Genomic DNA, 19,331 nt, shown 5'->3' with positions numbered 1-19,331 from the left:
TGGATAAACGCCGAAAATAAGGTGTGTGGTAAACACAGGTTTAGGATATCTTATACGTTTTCTTCTATGAGATAATCTTGTGTTAACCTCAGACCTTATTTTCGGAGTTTATTCTAAAAACCTATTCTTTCGCCATTCATTTTTCCCATATGGCTGAGCGAACCAGGTCACAGATTTCTGGGTTTTAGGACTACACGCAAAGACAGAAACTCTCTGCTCAAGCTTGCAATTCTCATTCATGCCACAAGGTGGTAGACTATACGGAGCGCTTCAAATTAAAATACTTCCGGCTTCATGCGTCATTGGGTGTTTCTCGATAGCGCTGACGTCATCCACGTATTCCCATCTCCTGGTTTTAATATCTATGACTTTCAGCGTTGTTTCTGAAACCAGGAAGATGGATTTGGAATCGTCGAAATGGGTTATAATATTGTTAGTTTGTGGGCTTTACAAAAGTAAGTTTATAATACTAGCTACATACTTTCAATTACCGTTTTCGTTTGGCTTAGCAAGTTATCCTCTTTGTTGGGGTATTGCATTGGCTATTTCCATTGTAACTCGCAGCTAACGTTACTGTAAATGGTATAGTAGCTAGCTTAGAGCCCAAGGCTCTATCTAGATTCTAGCCAGTTACAACGATTATAATTGCCGTTTTAGTTTGGTTTAGCAAGTTATCCTCTGTTAGGGTATTGTATTGGGTGTTTCCATTGTAACTCGCAGCTAACGTCACTGTAAATGGTATAGTAGCTAGCTTAGAGCCCAAGGCTCTATCTAGATTCCAGCCAGTTACAACGATTATAATTGCCGTTTTAGTTTGGTTTAGCAAGTTATCCTCTGTTGGGGTATTGCATTGGGTTTTTCCATTGTAACTCGCAGCTAACGTTACTGTAAACGGTATAGTAGTTAGTATCCCAAGGCTATATCATTTTTTACTTTTTTTTTTATTAAATCTGCCTATAAACAATGTATACTGGTTTAGTCCTTGTAGCTCTAAAATGAGGGAAAGGATACCTCAAGTCACCCAAAGCCTTAGGAAGTATATTCAGGTTAAAGATCAGAATACACACACATGACAAATAGTGATCCCAAGGCTATATCTAGATTCTAGCCAGTTACAACGATGTTGCTGACAGTGAGGTCATATTTTTACCCCATTGCACTCTTCGACAAACACAATTATGTAGCTAGTTTGTTGAAGTCCCATATGAGATGCACTTAGCTAGGTTAGCCAGCTGGCTAGTTAACACGATTGTGAAACTGATAGCTACTGTAGCTCGTGATCTTAAGTCAAGCAGTGAGTGGGCGGCTATACAGGCATTATAGGCTTCAGGATGACTCTGGATGAAATGGTTAGGTGTCTTGGGAATGGGAATACATCACTACAGAAATTGGCCACTTCAATTGTATTTTTCTTTTGTCTTTCAGATGTGAGCTGTAACTCTGTTGAGCAGAAGATTTATGTGGAGCTGAATAACACTGTACCATGCGTTCGACTGCTCAATGCTACACATCAGATTGGCTGCCAGTGTGAGTGACATAGCATGACACACTGGATTTCTTTGTAGAAGAAATGTGGGTGTCATTTCCAGTGACACCCCCCCCTTCCCAGAAATGAACCCAAGTACATATTGGTAAAAACATTTTTTACAGTTGACTCTTTTACATTAGCATTTTTAAAAAACATTAAATGGGCCTAATACTCCTACCAAGGCGCACTTTCAAGATGCTAGAGAGCTCAACATGTGAGACTGTGTGTGTGTGTGCGTGTAAGATGGCGCTGCAGTGCATAGCAGCTGTTTTACGGGCTCCTGACCAATTCTGCTAAGTTTATATACAGTATCAGTCAAGTTTGTACACACCTACTCATTCCAGGTTTTTAACATTTATTTTTTTAACTATTGTACATTGTAGAATAATAGGGAAGACATCAAAACTATGAAATAAGTGTTAAACAAATCAAAATATATTTTATATGTGAGATTCTTCAAAGTAGCCACCCTTTGCCTTGATGATAGATTTGCATCCTGTAGACCTAAGCAAGGCTTTTTCTGTATCCAAAAGGGGCTACTTTCCTGTAATTCAGTTTTTTTCTCACGTTTTTATTTCTTTTTTATTTCACGTTTTATTTAACCAAGTAAGCCAGTTGAGAACAAGTTCTCATTTACAACTGCGACCTGGCCAAAATAAAGCGACGCAGTGCAACACAAACAACAACAGAGTTACACATGGAATAAACAAACGTACAGTCAATAACACAATAGAAAAATCTATATACAGTGTGTGAAAATTAAGTAAAATTAGCAAGGTAAGGCAATAAATAGGCCGTAGTGGCGAAATAATTACAACTTAGCAAATAAACACTGGAGTGATAGACGTACAGAAGATGAATGTGCAAGTAGAGATAATGGGGTGCAAAGGAGCAAAAATAAAAAAAGATATAACAATATGGGGATGAGGTAGTTGGATGGGCAATTTAAAGATGGGCTATGTACAGGTACATTGATCTGTAAGCTGCTCTGATAGCTGATGCTTAAAGTTAGTGAGAGAGATATGAGTCTCCAGCTTCAGTGATTTTTTTTTTGGCAATTCGTTCCAGTCATTGGCAGCAAAGAACTGGAAGGAAAGGCGGCCAAAGGAGGAATTGGCTTTGGGGGTGACCAGTGAAATATACCTGCTGGAACGCGTGCTACGGGTGGGTGCTGCTATGGTGACCAGTGAGCTGAGATAAGGCGGGGCTTTACCTAGCAAAGACTTTTATAGATGACCTGGAGCCAGTGGGGGTATGTTTGGCAGCATGAATGAAGGAGGCTTTCTTGCGAAATAGGAAGCCGGTTCTAGATTTAATTTTGGATTGGAGATGCTTAATGTGAGTCTGGAAGGAGAGTTTACAGTCTAACCAGACACCTAGGTATTTGTAGTTGTCCACATATTCTAAGTCGGAGCTGTCTAGAGTAGTGATGCTAGGCAGGCGGGCAGGTGCGGGCAGTGATCGGTTGAAGACCATGCATTTAGTTTTACTTGCATTTAAGAGCAGTTGGAGGCCACGGAAGGAGAGTTGTATGGCATTGAAACTCGTCTGGAGGTTAATTAACAGTGTCCAAAGAAGGGCCAGAAGTATACAGAATGGTGTCGTCTGTGCAGAGGTGGATCAGAGAATCACCAGCCGCAAGAGCAACATCATTGATGTATACAGAGAAAAGAGTCGGCCCGAGAATTGAACCCTGTGGCACCCCCATAGAGACTGCCAGAGTTCTGGACAACAGGCCCTCCGATTTGACACACTGAACTCTGAGAAGTATTTGGTGAAGGCGAGGCAGTCATTTGAGAAACCAAGGCTATTCAGTCTCCCGATAAGAATGTGGTGATTGACAGAGTCGAAAGCCTTGGTCAGGTCGATGAATACAGCTGCACAGTATTGTCTTTTGTCGATGGCGGTTATATCGTTTAGGACATTGTGCGTGGCTGAGGTGCACCCATGACCAGCTCGGAAACCAGATTGCATAGCAGCGAAGGTACGGTGGGATTCGAAATGGTCGGTGATCTGTTAACGTTGCTTTCGAAGACCTTAGAAAGAGAGAGGTTGAACAGGCTAGTAATAGGGGTTGCAACAATTGCGGCGGATAATTTTAGAGAGGGCCCAGATTGTCTTGCCCAGCTGATTTGTAGGGGTCCAGATTTTGCAGCTCTTTCAGAACATCAGCTATCTGGATTTGGGTGAAGGAGAAATGGGGGGGGCTTCGGCAAGTTGCTGTGGGGGGTGCAGAGCTGTTGACTGGGGTAGGGGTAGCCAGCTGGAAAGCATGGCCAGCCGTTGAAAAATGCTTATTGAAATTCTCGATTATCGTAGATTTATCGGTGGTGACAGTGTTTCCTAGCCTCAGTGCAGTGGGCTGCTGGAAGGAGGTGCTCTTATTCTCCATGGACTTTACAGTGTAACAGAACTTTTTGGAGTTTGTGCTACAGGATGCAAATTTCTGTTAGGAAAGCAAAAGCTAGCTTTTTCATACTGCCTGTGTGTATTGGTTCCTAACTTCCCTGAAAGGTTGCATATCGCGGGGGCTATTCGATGCTAGTGCAGTACGCCACAGGATGTTTTTGTGCTGGTCAAGGGCAGTTAGGTCTGGCGTGAACCAAGGGCTATATCTGTAACTTGTTCTACATTTTTTGAAGATTGTGAGGAAAGCACTTTTAAAGCATAACCAGGCATCCTCTACTGACGGATTGAGGTCAATATCTTTCCAGGATACCCGGGCCAGGTCAATTAGAAAGGCCTGCTCGCTGAAGTGTTTGCCGTGTTTGACTGTAATGAGGGGTGGTCGTTTGACCGCGGACCCATTACGGATGCAGGCAATGAGGCAGTGATCGCTGAGATCCTGGTTGAAGACTGCATGGAGCTGAGAGAAAATGTTGACATTTTTCAATAACTTTTTTTCTGCATTCTACACATTTTGCCATGGCTAATTTTGTGTCTTTATGCTCAAACAACAAAATCAACAAGGACCCCAATTTGGGCATGTGGCCTGCGTGCCCGGTCGGTAATCCGTCCATGCCAATAGTACTCCTAAATTCATAGTCTATTTCATTGGTTTCATTGTTTTAGTTTTTATTTAGGTGATTTCTAGTTCTTAAAAGTTTAGATTATTAAAAAATATCTAGGTCAATAATTTTTTTCTACAAACTTTCTGACAGGTTTTAGTCTAAAGTTTACACTGAACGCATTTTTCCCTCCTGAAAATGTATTTCAAAAAATGTGGGTGGCGGCAACAATTTAGCAGCAGCGGTATGCCGCTGCTAAATTAATACAGGGAAACACTGACTGTGGTTTCTATCCAAGCTGTACTTTTTGTAATGCTGGAATACAGATCGAAGATTTGCATACTAAGACAAGTGTTTTTTCTATCCTGTGTGTCAGCCTCGATATCAGGTGATACAGGTGTGATCCATGTCTTGGAGTCTGAGTCAGATCTGGAATGGCCTTTGAGCAAAGGACCCAATCCTCCTTATATGGTTCTGTTGGAATCATCCCTCTTCACCAGGTAGGCTACACACACAGCCAAAAACATTTAACCCACTCACTCACTGTGACTATCGTTCATCATAGCCGCACAATGATATGATCCATGTCCTAGTAGCCCCGTCACGCTCAAGGATTGTCTTCTCTCTACAGGTCCATCATGATGAAGATGAAGAATGAATCCAACAGGGTAGCTGGGGTTGCAGTGGTGGTCCCAAATACTAGCCCACCAGAGTTCTCGCCACACACGACATGTCCCAATGAGAACACAGGTAGGTGGATCAGACGTTAGGACTCCAGTCCGTCAAAATGACTATAGTACCAGTCAAAAGTTTGGGGACAGCTACTTATTTTTTTTTTTTACTATTTTCAACATTGTAGAATAGTAGTGAAGACATCAAAACTATGAAATAACACATGGAATCATATAGTAACCAAAAAAGTGTTAAACAAATCAAAATACATTTTATATTTGAGTTTCTTCAAAGTAGCCACCCTTTCTCTTGATGACAGCTTTGCACACTCTTGGCATTCTCTCAACCAGCTTCATGAGGTAGTCACCTGGAATGCATTTCATTTAACAGGTGCGCCTTGTTAAAATTTTGTTTGTGGAATTTCTTTCCATAATGCGTTTGAGCATTGTTGTGACAAGGTAGGGGTGGTATACAGAAGATAACCGTATTTGGTAAAAGACCAAGCCCATGGCAAGAACAGCTCAAATATGCAAAGAGAAACGACAGTCCATTACTTTAAGACGTGAAAGTCAGTCAATCCGAAATATTTGAAGAACTTTGAACATTTCTTCAAGTGCAGTCGCAAAAACCATCAAGCGCTATTATGAAACTGGCTCTCATGAGGACTGCCACAGGAAAGGAAGACCCAGAGTTACCTCTGCTGCAAAGGATAAGTTCATTAGAGTTACCAGCCTCAGAAATTGCAGCCCAAATAAATGCTTCACAGAGTTCAAGTAACAGATGCGTCTCAACATCAATGGTTCAGAGGAGACTGCGTGAATCAGGCCTTCATGGTCGAATTGCTGCAAAGAAACCACTACTAAAGGACACCAATAAGAAGAAGAGACTTGCTTGGGCCAAGAAATGTGAGCAATGGACATTAGACTGTTGGAAATCTGTCCTTTTGGTCTGATGAGTCCAAATTTGAGATTTTTGGTTCCAACCACCGTGTCTTTGTGAGATGCACAGTAGGTGAACGGATTATCTCCACATGTATAATTCCCACCGTGAAGCATGGAGGAGGAGGTGTGATTGTGTGGGGGTGCTTTGCTGGTGACACTGTCAGTGATTGATTTAGAATTCAAGGCACACCTAACCAGCATGGCTACCACATCATTCTTCAGCGATTTCCCCATCCCATCTGGTTTGTGCATAGTCCCACTATCATTTGTTTTTCAACAGGACAATAACCCAACACACCTCCAGGCTGTGTATGGGCTATTTGACCAAGAAGGAGAGTGATTGAGTGCTGCATCAGATGACCTGGCCTCCACAATCAGCTGACCTCAACCCAATTTGAGATGGTTTGGGATGAGTTGGACCGCAGAGCGAAGGAAAAGCATCCAACAAGTGCTCAGCATATGTGGGAACTCCTTCAAGACTGTTGGAAAAGCATTCCAGGTGAAGCTGGTTGAGAGAATGCCAAGAGTGTGCAAAGCTGTCATCAAGGCAAAGGGTGGCTACTTTGAAGAATCTAAAATATATTTGGATTTAATACTTTTGGGGGATTGCTATTTGATTTCATATGTGTTATTTCATAGTTTTGATGTCTTCACTATTAGTGTACAATGTAGAAAATAGTCAAAATAAAGACAAACTGTTGAATGAGTAGTTGTCAACTTTTGACTGGTACAGTATGTGATCTTTTCTAACTGGGGTGCTTTTTAAACATAATTTGTTTTACTTGGTTTACTTTTTCCTCAGGTGTATACTCCGACAACTATGGTCCTAATTTGGCACACTGTAACACTACTGTATGGAACCCTCTGGGGAACGGTCTATCCTATGAGGAATTTGACTTCCCTGTCTTCTCCCTGAAAGAAGACAACGAAACAGAGTTCATCAAACAGGTGAGGGATCACTTCAAGCTGTCACATCCCAGTCAGGATTAATATCATGTCACTTAATGACCATTAACTGTCTTTATCCGAAGAACATCCTACAGTATTTCTGTGTATTGAAACTGTACTCTTCATTCTGATAAATGTATCCACTCTACTTGCAGTGCTACTTGGACCATAATCGTGCAGTGAACGGCAGTGCCCCGCAGTACCCTTTGTGTGCCATGCAGCTCTTCTCCCACATGCACGCAGTCACCAATACTCCAACCTGCATGAGACGCAACGACATCAACTTCAGCATCAACCCAGGTACACAAACAGCCACTGTTGTTAGCAGAGATACATTATTGTTAGGGCCATGCTTTTTAGGCACTTTGCTTTTACCAGTATTTCCAGTTTTATCCACTAGGTTTGCTGCAGGTAGAAAATCCTAGGAAACGTTCTTTAATTGTCTCCAATCAATCAAGGAATGTCTGGTTATGTTTGGTGGGGGCAGGGCAGGACCTGGACTTTCTGCTGCCCTAGCGGAGACAAAATCTGACGCTCCTCCCTCATAGGCCTATGCTACAAATTAAACACAATTTTTAACACATCTGGTTAGTAGGCGATATAATCTGTTCAATGTCAATAACAGCCTAATATTTTCTATTTGATTACATTGATAAAATCACCAATGCCCTGGACGTTCTGCCGCCCTAGGCGAGACAAAAATAATTACATCTTAGACATCCTTATGAAGCATGGCACTTTCAAAAGTTACCTTTGCACCCAGACAGAGGCTCTACTGACACAGAAAACTGTAAGCTTTAACTGCTGGCTACTCATTCGTTGTATAACCCAACAACAGAACTGCTTCCCTAAAAGCTGCCTGGGTTTAAACAAACATCTCTTTTCAGAAAGAGAAAAGCTCAATTAATAGGAACAGAATAGCAAAGTCCATTTTTTTTTTATCTCCTTGAATATTATAGGCGCAGTTTAGCTTCAGATTGTCATCGAGAGGAATCAATATATCCCCATATGCATCGGAGTCATATCTTTCGCAGACATTTTAGAGCTTTTTTCTACCATAAGGCATCACCGAGTTAAGCATTGTTATAAACTCAGCAAAAAAAAATTGTAAATCGTGTGTGAGCGGTGTGGTCAGCATGTAAGATGTTTGGTGCAGAATTTCTCAATGAAAAATTTTGCTTGAAAACGAGTCGTCTCTCGTTGAATGACAACAGACTTTACTGAAGAATCCCTACTCTTGATCAATCAGACAAAGGGGCGTAGACTTTGGATACTGATTTCTGATTGCCTCAACAACAAAGAAATGTGTGCCCAAACTGCCGACCAAAGCCTTACCAAAGTCCAAAGTGAACAAAATCGTCACAGCATATACACAAACTCTTCCGAACTGTATCGGCTGGGAAGCATGCAGACGTCTTAAGCCATGGAAGGCGTAGCTCTGCGAATCTTGAATTGTGAGGTGAAGATTCACTGCTCTACAAATAGTATTCCTTGCCAAATAATAGGCTTTGTGCGATTTTAGATTCGCACAGCTACACCTCCCCTGGCTCAGGCGATTTTCCCCCCCCCCCCACCACCACCAAACACACGTACAACCAGACATTGATTGATTGGAGACGGCTTGTGTCAATTTAATTAATGTGTGTAAATGTGGGAGGCGTATATCTGCAGATCTTAATCGCACAAAGCCTATTTGGCATTGTGGCTAGGTTGGTCAGCAGACTTTCTACCTGCTGCAAACCTAGTAGATAATGCTGGAAATAATGGTAAAAGCAAAGTGCAAAAAATAAAGTATAAAAACCATGGCTCTAATTATTGTGTATATGTGAATAGTTAGTATTCCCATTCCGTCATGTACACTGAGTGAAAAGCTATGATTCACCAGGTGAAAGCTATGATCCCTTTAAATACCAGTTAAATCCACTCCAATCAGTGTAGATGAAGGGGAGGAGACATGTTAAAGAAGGATTTTTAAGCCTTGAGACATGGATTGTGTATGAGGGTGAATGGGCAAGACAAAATATTTAAGTGCCTTTGAACGGGGTGTGTCAAGAACTGCAACGCTGCTGGGTTTTTCACAGTTTCCCGTGTGTATCAAGAATGGTCCACCACCCAAAGGACATCCAATCAACTTGACACAACTGTGGGAAGCATTGGAGTCAACATGGGCCAGCATCCCTGTGGAACGCTTTCGACACCTTGTAATCCATGCCCCGAAGAATTGAGGCTCTTCTGAGGGCAAAACGGGTATAACTTAATATTAGGAAGGTGTTCCTAATGTATTGTATACTCAGTGTATCTCTCACCCACAAATCTACCTCCCTCACAGAGATGGTGTGTGACCCTCTGGGTGATTATAATGTTTGGGGTTCCATCCGGCCCTATAACGACACCGTCTTCGGCCACAAGGAGAACGAGAGCGTTGTAATAGCAGCAGCCAGGGTGAGTGACACAAAGGCCTGCCTCCCTCTTACACATCTTGTCACGTGTTCACAAGATGTTTTAATGCTGTGTTCATAACCAAGTGGAAAGGTGGTAATTACCAGTTGTAAATACCAGTTGGATGCTTTGAGCTCGTTGAGAAACCCAATTGGCTAATGGCCAACAAGCTACATCAACAATAAACTAAAAGTACAGCTATCATGCTTGTAAATTGTAAAAAAAAAATGGTGTTCAAACCCCATGTTAATAGATTGCTTTTTAGAAATATTATTTTGTTACATTTAACTGCTTAAAATTCTGTTATCGTGGCCATTTCCTTAGTAGGTGACGTCAGAGGTCAGCATGTGTAAGAAGTCGGAGCTCAGGGATGATAGACGAGTTTCCCACTAGTAATTATGAGTTGGAGGGGTTTTCAAGTGGATTCTTCCCAGTCGTATGTGGTAAATACCACCTTCCCACTTGGTTATGAACGCAGCATAAGCCTTTTGGAATTTATGCAAAACGGTATACAAGATGAGCCACATTCCCGTGTGTGGTATACACATCTTGATTTAAGGAGCTTAAAAACTGCTTTGGTAATTTGCTCAGTACCATTTCTCTTCCTATACAATCCTTACATCGTTTTTTTCTTGTTTGGAGTTCATGAGAAATTGACTGGACACCTTGCACTCTCCATTTTTGTAGCTGGACAGCAGGGCATTTTTCTGGGAGGTTTCAACTGGAGCAGAGGGAAGTATCTCAGGGTTTGTCACTCTGCTTGCTGCTGCCCAGGCACTGCGTGAAGTCACTCATGAGGCCCCTCCCACACGGAATATCCTCTTTGCCTTCTTCCAAGGGGTGAGTTCCTTCTGTCTCCCTAAGCAAGTCAGTCTAGTATGTGTCAATTATGGTACATGAGTCCCATGTGGTCACTATCATATAGCAGTATTGTTTAGTGTTTTACTATATGAGCGAGGATGTTGATCGCTTATTCCTCTCTTTCAGGAAACCTTTGACTACATTGGCAGCTCTCGGATGGTTTACGACATGGAGAATGGCAAGTTTGTGATAGACCTGGACAATGTTCACTCAATACTAGAGATTGGTCAGGTAAGGACATGCGTATACAGTCTCATTGAATACTCAAACACATGCAGGCATCTTTTTGCAAAACACATGGGTATACAATCAACCAATACTGAGTGATGGATCTTTTATGTTATTTGTAAGGTGGCCGTGCATAGTGGCACCAACCTCTTTCTCCACTCAGACCCTGTGTCCAGGAGGAACAACACTGTCAATGATGAGGTGAGGGAGGATTTTTTTTTTTTCTTTCTTTCTTTGTGTCTCTTACCTAGGCCACCTGTTTTTTTTCTATACTCTTTATTCTCTTTTCTCCCAACCCACTTTTCCCAACCTCTTACTCTGTTTCAGGTTAAGAATCTTGTGAACAATTTACAGTCCTCCACGGCTGGGCTCAGCTTCTTATTGGTTGAGCCTAATGTCTCTCAGCCGCTCCCGCCCTCCTCCCTCCAGCGTTTCCTGCGAGCTCAGCCAATCCCAGGGATTGTGCTTGCAGACCACGAATCCGCTTTCAACAACAGGTGAGTCAGTGTTTGACTATGGTCTGTCGTTGCTGTTCATTTTTATTACGGCAATATTAATCTTGCCTGATTTCTTCGTTAGTAGTGAGGAGTGTTCTGTCCTGTTTGCCCATGCACAGATACTATGAGAGTTTTTACGACAACGCTGCTAACCTGAACCTGACTTATCCATCTGACTTGAGTCCAGAGGAACAGCTGGAGTTTGTGACTGATACGGCACAGGTATTCTTACCAGAGCAATCCCACTGATACATCCATTGCAGTAGGTACAGTTGCCTTTACATTGTGATCCATTGTTACAATAATGTATTCTCCCTCCCTCCCTCCACTCTTTCAGTCCCTTACTGATGTGGCTACGGTGGTTGCACGTGCTCTCTACAAGCAGGCCGGGGGAAACGAGTCCCTAGTCAACACCATCAAAGCAGACCCCAAAATAGTGAGACTCGGTGAATGATTACCTGTTTAGCTGTTGTACATGTCATACTGTTATAGTCTGTTATTTTTCATGACTGTCAATATTTCTGTTAACATAAGTCACTTGTTCATTCTCAGCATCTAAAATATTTTCAAGCAGAATTATTTGACCAAACACTCAATCTCTCTCTCAGGTTACCCAGATGCTGTATGGGTTTCTGGTTAGTTCCAACAACAGTTGGTTTCAGGCAGTGATGGCCCCAGAACTAAAGAACATTCTCAGTGAGTTTTAGTTCACACTGGGAAACACCCTTTAACCCTACAGAGGCAGTCTGCTTCTACCAATGTCATAAACACACAGGCAGATATGGAGCATGTGTACATGTTTACTAGTCAGACACACTTGCATCCATAAAGAAGGTATTGAGGTACTTGGGTCTTCATTGCTTTGTGTTTTTCTGTCTCCTAGAGCCCAGCCCACCAGAGTACTATGTTGGTGTTGCCATGTCTTCCACTCCAACTCGTCTGGTCCAGTACCTCCTGGCCAATTTAACTGGAGCAGTCACCAACCTCACCCAGAGTCAGTGCCAGAAGCCAGATGAGCTGCCGAACGAGAGCAGACAGGTAGGTGTGCCGCTGGATCTGTCTGTCTGTGTGCAGATGTATAGCGTATCACTGTTTACATCGTTAGTAAAAAATAGTGTTTATTTGTACACTATGGTGCTGGAATCCCACCACACTCTCATTCACTGTTTCTCTCACAGATGTACTCCTATCTCTGGGTTCAGGGCATTGTCCCACCCAACAGCACCCAGAGGGATTCTTTCTGCGTGCGTGCATCGGTACGCCTGACCAAAGCAGTGTCTCCTGCCTTCGAGCTGGGAGAGTATGCTTCCAAAGACTATTCCACGTGGACAGAATCACGGTGGAAGTTCATCAAAGCTCGAATTTTCCTAGTAGCGAGCCGGGACTTGGAGGTAAAACTGCAGTCTTCGTACCTTCCATGATCCACATCTGTTTAATCAATTACAGTTGTGTTGCTTAGGTTCAAGTGATTTCTGTTTGAACCAACTATCATGTTTAGGTAGGGAAATAGTGTCAAATTCATTGACAAGTACAATCATGTTTTTTCTCCTACAGCATTCACCTCTTTCTTCCTCTTAATTTGTCTCTCATAGATGCTGACCTTAGGTGCGGGAGTGGCTGTGTTGTTCACATCCCTACTGGTGACATACTTCATCAGCACCAAGGCAGACGTCCTCTTCAGCTCCATGAGGGAACCCGCTAGCGCCGCCTATTGATTACCTCCAGGCGTTTTAACCTGTGACCAGCGACCACTGCTCTCCCAACCAAACAGGAACAAACAGCGTTTTTTTTTTTTTTTTAACACACGATAGGTAGACAGGCAAAGAGGTTAAGCAGAATAGATAGTTTTATCTGTGTGAGCCTGATGGACTTACACAGATGAGGTTTAACACATAACTGGAATTGACTGGTCCGGACTCATCAGGGTCAGATTGCGCTGGTCTATGCCAGTGTAAAAGATGTTGATATTTTTTTCTTCTTTTTTTTTTCAATCAAATAATGTTTTGTTTACTGTATCATGGAAGTAGGCGTTAAGCTTTGTTTGAATGTGTGTGCTTGCGTGCGTGCGTGTGTAAGTGGGAGGTGAGTGAGTGCTTGCAAGCGTGTGCAAGTAAGTGTATAATGTTGAGGATGAGGTTGTAGTATGTTCAGTAGCTTTCTTTTCTCTGTCTGTAGTATACTGATCTGTCATTTCTAGGGAGAATGAAACCTTACGTCTGGCAAATAGAGTTTGGATGTGGGTTTAGCTGAATGACCACTACAGCTGTGTTCACACAGGCAGCCCAATTCTTCTATTTACATCAGATCTTTTCACGTCAGATCTTTTTCAGAGCTGATCTCATCGGTCAAAAGACCAATTAATGAAGAAAATATCAGAATTGAGTGACTGAACACATCCTGATTTGCATTCAAATGTATATATCAAAATGGTATTATTTTGTTTGCAGTCTATAAAAATCTACTTTGTTATTTTAAATCTATTAATAATTTTCAGGATCGTGCCCGGAGGTTTTTATGTATTGATGGAAATGTCAAATGATACGGGGTGTGTTTGTAAGTGAAGGTGATCTCTGACCAACTGGGGAATAAATGTGATTATTGCCTTGATAACTAAATAAACATGGCTTTTCCAATCCTCTAGTGTTGCTTCTCTACTATTTCCAGGCATGTGGTGTAGTACATGGCTTAGTATGTTTTTTTCGTCTTCAGAGTAGTAGTTCTACATAGAGGGCCTACAATAGGCTACTACATCAGCCTTGAGGTTCCACGAGAATGGGGGGGGGTTACAGTTATTGCAAAATTCTGGGAACTTTCAATAAATTCCTTGGTTTTACAGAAATCCTGGTTGGTGGATTCTTGCAAGCAGGAGGGAATAAGCAGGAAATCCAGAAACCTCCAACCAGGATTTCTGTAAAACCAAGGAATTTATTTGAAATTATGGATTTTTGTCTCAAATATAATAGGAATAACATCACAAACAAGTAAAGAAACCCACATGGATTCTATCCTGGGTGACTGTGCTCTTTCAGTTGGCAATAACTCTGCTACATACAAAAACCTTAATTTATATGGCTTTTTTTGTCACCTGAGCATCTAACAGAGGAGCAACAAATGACAGTGGAAATGCTACTTGTCTGGTTGGTGGATTCTTGCAAGCAGGAGGGAATAAGCAGGAAATCCAGAAACCTCCAACCAGGATTTCTGTAAAACCAAGGAATTTATTGAAAGTTTATTGGAATTTTGCAACCAAAGCTACAGTTGAGGATTACTGTTCTCCTTGCAGCAGGGTATTATGCTGGCTGCACGAGCATGGATTTTTAACTTTTTTCAAAATAGGAGTCCCCTGCAAATACAACCTAAGGAATAACTTTTTTTTTTAGGTCTACTGCAGTACAACTGTTTTTCACAGCATTGCAACCGCCTTAAAAAAAGTGAATAGATAGCTATGGTCTAGGCTTAATGGAAAGAAATACATTTTCAATAAAATACAAATATATGTAATTGGAATTACTCAAGAGTCTGCAAAACTTAAAATTGTCTCTTGTGCTGACCAACTGGTTTAATTTACTGAAATGCAGCACACTGACATACAGTGCCTTCATAAAGTATTCATACCCCTTGACTTATTCCACATTTTGTTGTATTACAGCCTGAATTCCAAATGTATGAATTATATATATTTTCTCACCCATCTACACATAATACCCTACAATGACAAAGTGAAAACATGTTTTTAGGAATGTTTTCACATTTATTAAAAATGAAATACAGAAATATCTAATTGACATAAGTATTCACACCCCTGACTCGTGAAGCATGGTGGTGGCAGAGACAAACTGATATCTTTCTGACAGATAAGATCTAAACCAGGCCAGAACTTGTCCGTGTAGACCAATTTGGGTTTCCAATCTCTCCAAAAGAATGTGGTGATCGATGGTATCAAAAGCAACACTAAGGTCTAGGAGCACGAGGACAGATGCAGAGCCTCGGTCTGACGCCATTAAAAGGTAATTTACCACCTTCACAAGTGCAGTCTCAGTGCTATGATGGGGTCTAAAACCAGACTGAAGCATTTCGTATACATTGTTTGTCTTCAGGAAGGCAGTGAGTTGCTGCGCAACAGCTTTCTCTAAATTTTTTCACCTGGAATGGGAGATTCGATATAGGCCGATAGTTTTTTATATTTTCTAGGTCAAGGTTTGGCTTTTTCAAGAGAGGCTTTATTACTGCCACTTTTAGTGAGTTTGGTAGACATCCAGTGGATAGAGAGACGTTTATTATGTTCAACATAGGAGGGCCAAGCACAGGAAGCAGCTCTTTCAGTAGTTTAGTTGGAATAGAGTCCAGTATGCAGCTTGGTTTAGAGGCCATGATTATTTTCATCATTGGGTCAAGCGACATCAAGGCTGTCTCTTCACACGATAACATTTTCCATCACAAGTGTAGACTGCAAACTTTAAGGAGTATGGCATTCAAGGAGTTGGCCTGATAAGAAACAACAAGAGAGCGATAGAAAACAAAAGAGGAAAGGCCCACCTCCCTACTTGTTAACCTATAGAGAAGTGCCTTTCGTTAAGTTAATCAGGTGAAAAGGAGCCTGTAGTGGTGAGGACAACAGCATATGTGCTTAACAAAAGGTACATCTCAATAGCTGGTCAAGGTAACACATTTAAATCATGTCTTAAATGAGAACATGCTTCAACACCTGCTTGATTCTACAAAATGTACATATTAATTGTTGGTCCAGGTTAGACATGATATGTCTGTCAAACCTCAAAAACTCAACAGCTTTTTATCTTCAAAAATGTGTTATACCCTTTAGTGTGTGTACTTGACTTTTCTAATTTGTTACTCACCATCTTGGATTTGAGGTCCATGAATGCGTACTTCTTGGATGAAGTCAGATATAAGGCTCAATAACTCATCTGCAGCATCCTCAGCAATGAGCTGTCCTCTAGCCCAGCGCAGCGTTGAATAGTTTCCAACCTAGACCAGCAAAATTGATATTAGTCTTTTAAATCAGTAAAGTGAAATAGTGGGAAACCAGCACCAAGGGAAGACATTTCCTTGCAACATGCCAACAATTTTAACATTACAATAGGTTGGCCTTCATTCCAATGGCCGTAACAATAACTAATTCTAAAGAGCAATAAAACAATACAAATAGTAAGGATTTAAAACTAAGAAAACTGAAGTGGTAAATAGCTGTTGAAATGGGTAGATAAATATTTATTTGAGCAATCGCCACAAAACAGTACATCAATCAAATGTATTTATAAACCCCTTCTTACGAGAGAGTGAGTGAGAGAGAGAGAGAGAGAGAGAGAGAGAGAGAGAGAGAGAGGAGAGAGAGAGAGAGAGAGAGAGAGAGAGAGAGAGAGAGAGAGAGAGAGAGAGAGAGAGAGAGAGAGACCCTAGCCCACACATAAAGTATTGCAGCATAAATACTGGAGGCTGAGACAGGAGGGGTTGGGAGACACTGTGGCCCCGTCCGACAATACCACGAGACGGGGCCAAACAGACAAGATATAATCCCACCCACTTTGCCAAAGCACATCCCCCACATCAGTAGTGGGATATCTTCAACCACCAATTTACCATCCTGAGACAAGGCAGAGTATAGCCCACAAAGTATACAAATCAAATTTTGTCTTGAAAACTACATTGGATTAACAGCATCCAATATAACTACAGTTGTGCAGTCACTTTGTTGTTCAATTGTAGTTGCACTGCAGGTACACATCAGTGCAACTACAATTGTACACTGTATTGGAAATAAAACATCTTCACTGCTTAGAATTTACTGCTAGAATAATGGAGAAACAGAGGTTATGTAGACATACAGTATGATAATGGATAAATTAGCCAAGGAAATGGACACACCGTGTTAGCGTGGTTGGACTTTATCCAGCCTCACGTTATCAGACAGCAGAAGATGACAAGAGTCATTAAAAGTATGCTTGCATTGTTCTAAAAAAATCTCTTCGAGCCATAGTCCTGTGTAGTTTGAGGTAGGTTCAACTGCAGTAGCAAAGCATATTCCTGTTTAAGACAATATCAATACAAATGTTTACATGGACACAATAATATGATTATTGTGAATAGTCTGATTAATATTAAGTTACACACACTGGTAAACACAGGGTAACTTTAGTCACACACAAACATATAGACCCTCAAGCAACTGCTGCCCTTTATGATGAGTTCAGATTTTTGGGTGGCCCCCACCCCCATGAAAGTTGCCCATCCCTGGGCTAATGTAAGGGAATCACAGGACAATGGTAAGTGAACTGACTCACAACTCATGCCTCGTTCACGTGATCGTCGGAACTTCCTATTTCCTAGTTATTGTGTTTGACCTTGTTTCATTCATGTGCTTTCTGATTAGAACAATTCTTCAACCAATAAAACAATTTCTAGCTTGATAACCTTTGCTGAACATTGACAATATGGTCAAAGTAGTTGTCAGAAAAATATTTTTTATCTTTCGGTTGAAAAGGTAAAAGGTCAGTTATGAAACATCAGAATTAGGCAACTCGGGTAAACAATTTTTCACTGAGTTTCCCACTTCTAGGCTAATTCCAATTTGGAGGGTCGTTCAAGTTAAACTTCCTATTCGGAACTAGGAATTTCTGATAACTACAATAGCATGAGAACGCGGCATAAAGCTTGCAGCTGAACTAAAAGTTGTGTTAACATTGGTGGAGAATTGACTACGACAAGGAAGTTTCCCTTAAATGACCATCCAAATCGGAATGAACCTACAAGTGGGAAACTGACAATCAAGATGGTACTTAATTTGATTCATTTGCATAACATCAAGCACTACTTATATAGTGGTAATTGACATTTATTAATTGTAATATAGTGTTACTGCTTATATCTTAACATTTTGTTATTTTACTTTTTTTTATATAACCTTTATTTAACTAGGCAAGTCAGTTAAGGATTACATTCTTATTTACAATGATGGCCTACCAAAAGGTAAAAGCCCTCCTGCGGGGACGGGGGCTTAGGATAAAAAAAATAACATTATAAATATAGGACAAAACACACATCACAACAAGAGAGACAACACAACACTACATAAAGAGAGAACTAAGACAACAACATAGCAAGGCAGCAGCACATGACAACACAGCATGGTAGCATCACAACATAACAACAACATGGTAGCAACACAACATGGTAGCAGCCCAAAATATGGTACAAACATTATTGGGCACAGTCAACAGTACAAATGTCAAGAAGGTAGAGACAACAATACATCACACAAAGCAGCCACAACTGTCAGTAAGAGTGTCCATGATTGAGTCTTTGAATGAAGAGATTGAGATAAAACTGTCCAGTTTGAGTGTTTGTTGCAGCTCGTTCCAGTCGCTAGCTGCAGCGAACTGAAAAGAGGAGCAACCCAGGGATGTGTGTGCTTTGGGGACCTTTAACAGAATGTGACTGGCAGAACGGGTGTTGTAGGTGGAGGATGTGGGCTGCAGTAGATATCTCAGATAGGGGGAAGTGAGGCCTAAGAGGGTTTTATAAATAAGCATCAACCAGCGTGTCTTGTGACGGGTATACAGAGATGACCAGTTTACAGAGGAGTATAGAGTGCAGTGATGTGTCATATGAGGAGCATTGGTGGCAAATCTGATGGCCGAATGGTAAAGAACGTCTAGCCACTCGAGAGCACCCTTACCTGCCGATCTATAAATTATGTCTCCGTAATCTAGCATGGGTAGGATGGTCATCTGAATCAGGGTTAGTTTGGCAGCTGGGGTGAAAGAGGAGCGATTACGATAGAGGAAACCAAGTCTAGATTTAACTTTAGCCTGCAGCTATGATATGTGCTGAGAGAAGGACAGTGTACCATCTAGCCATACTCCCAAGTACTTGTATGAGGTGACTACCTCAAGCTCTATACCCTCAGAGGTAGTAATAACACCTGTTATTCCATGTAACAGATATTATATTATTTATCATTCCTTTCTGTACTTTCACTAATCACACATATATTTAGAACCCCTGTGATTTGACATTACATAGAACAAGAAATGGAGTTGCTGAAATGTCAAATACTGAGACTGAGACAAGCTATTGTATGACTTGAAACATACTGGAAACACAACATGTATTCTGACAGTTTTGATAGCAATGCTGGGTTTAGTCAGCATAACCATCATAGAGCCTCAGCAAATATCCGAATAACACTTTT

At 41.4% G+C, this 19,331-nt stretch overlaps 1 protein-coding gene across 1 annotated transcript; it reads left to right on the top strand.

Annotated features, from left to right (window-relative positions):
• Nucleotides 1-294: 294 nt before the first annotated feature.
• On the top strand, nt 295-13,757 carry LOC106600387 (nicastrin). The gene is made up of 17 exons (XM_014191693.3): nt 295-455; nt 1,426-1,527; nt 4,913-5,036; nt 5,168-5,286; nt 6,952-7,097; nt 7,253-7,397; nt 9,427-9,539; nt 10,224-10,376; nt 10,524-10,628; nt 10,749-10,826; nt 10,953-11,122; nt 11,242-11,344; nt 11,460-11,558; nt 11,731-11,818; nt 12,006-12,160; nt 12,301-12,513; nt 12,715-13,757. Exons 1-17 carry the CDS (start codon nt 365-367, stop codon nt 12,835-12,837), a joined length of 2,127 nt encoding a protein of 708 aa, XP_014047168.3. The 5' UTR covers nt 295-364; the 3' UTR covers nt 12,838-13,757.
• The last annotated feature ends 5,574 nt before the right edge of the window (nt 13,758-19,331 follow it).

The sequence above is a fragment of the Salmo salar genome, chromosome 03 (assembly GCF_965601325.2).
Source record: "Salmo salar chromosome 03, fSalSal1, whole genome shotgun sequence".
NCBI lineage: Eukaryota > Metazoa > Chordata > Actinopteri > Salmoniformes > Salmonidae > Salmo > Salmo salar.
This window is presented reverse-complemented; position numbering and strand designations above follow the sequence as displayed.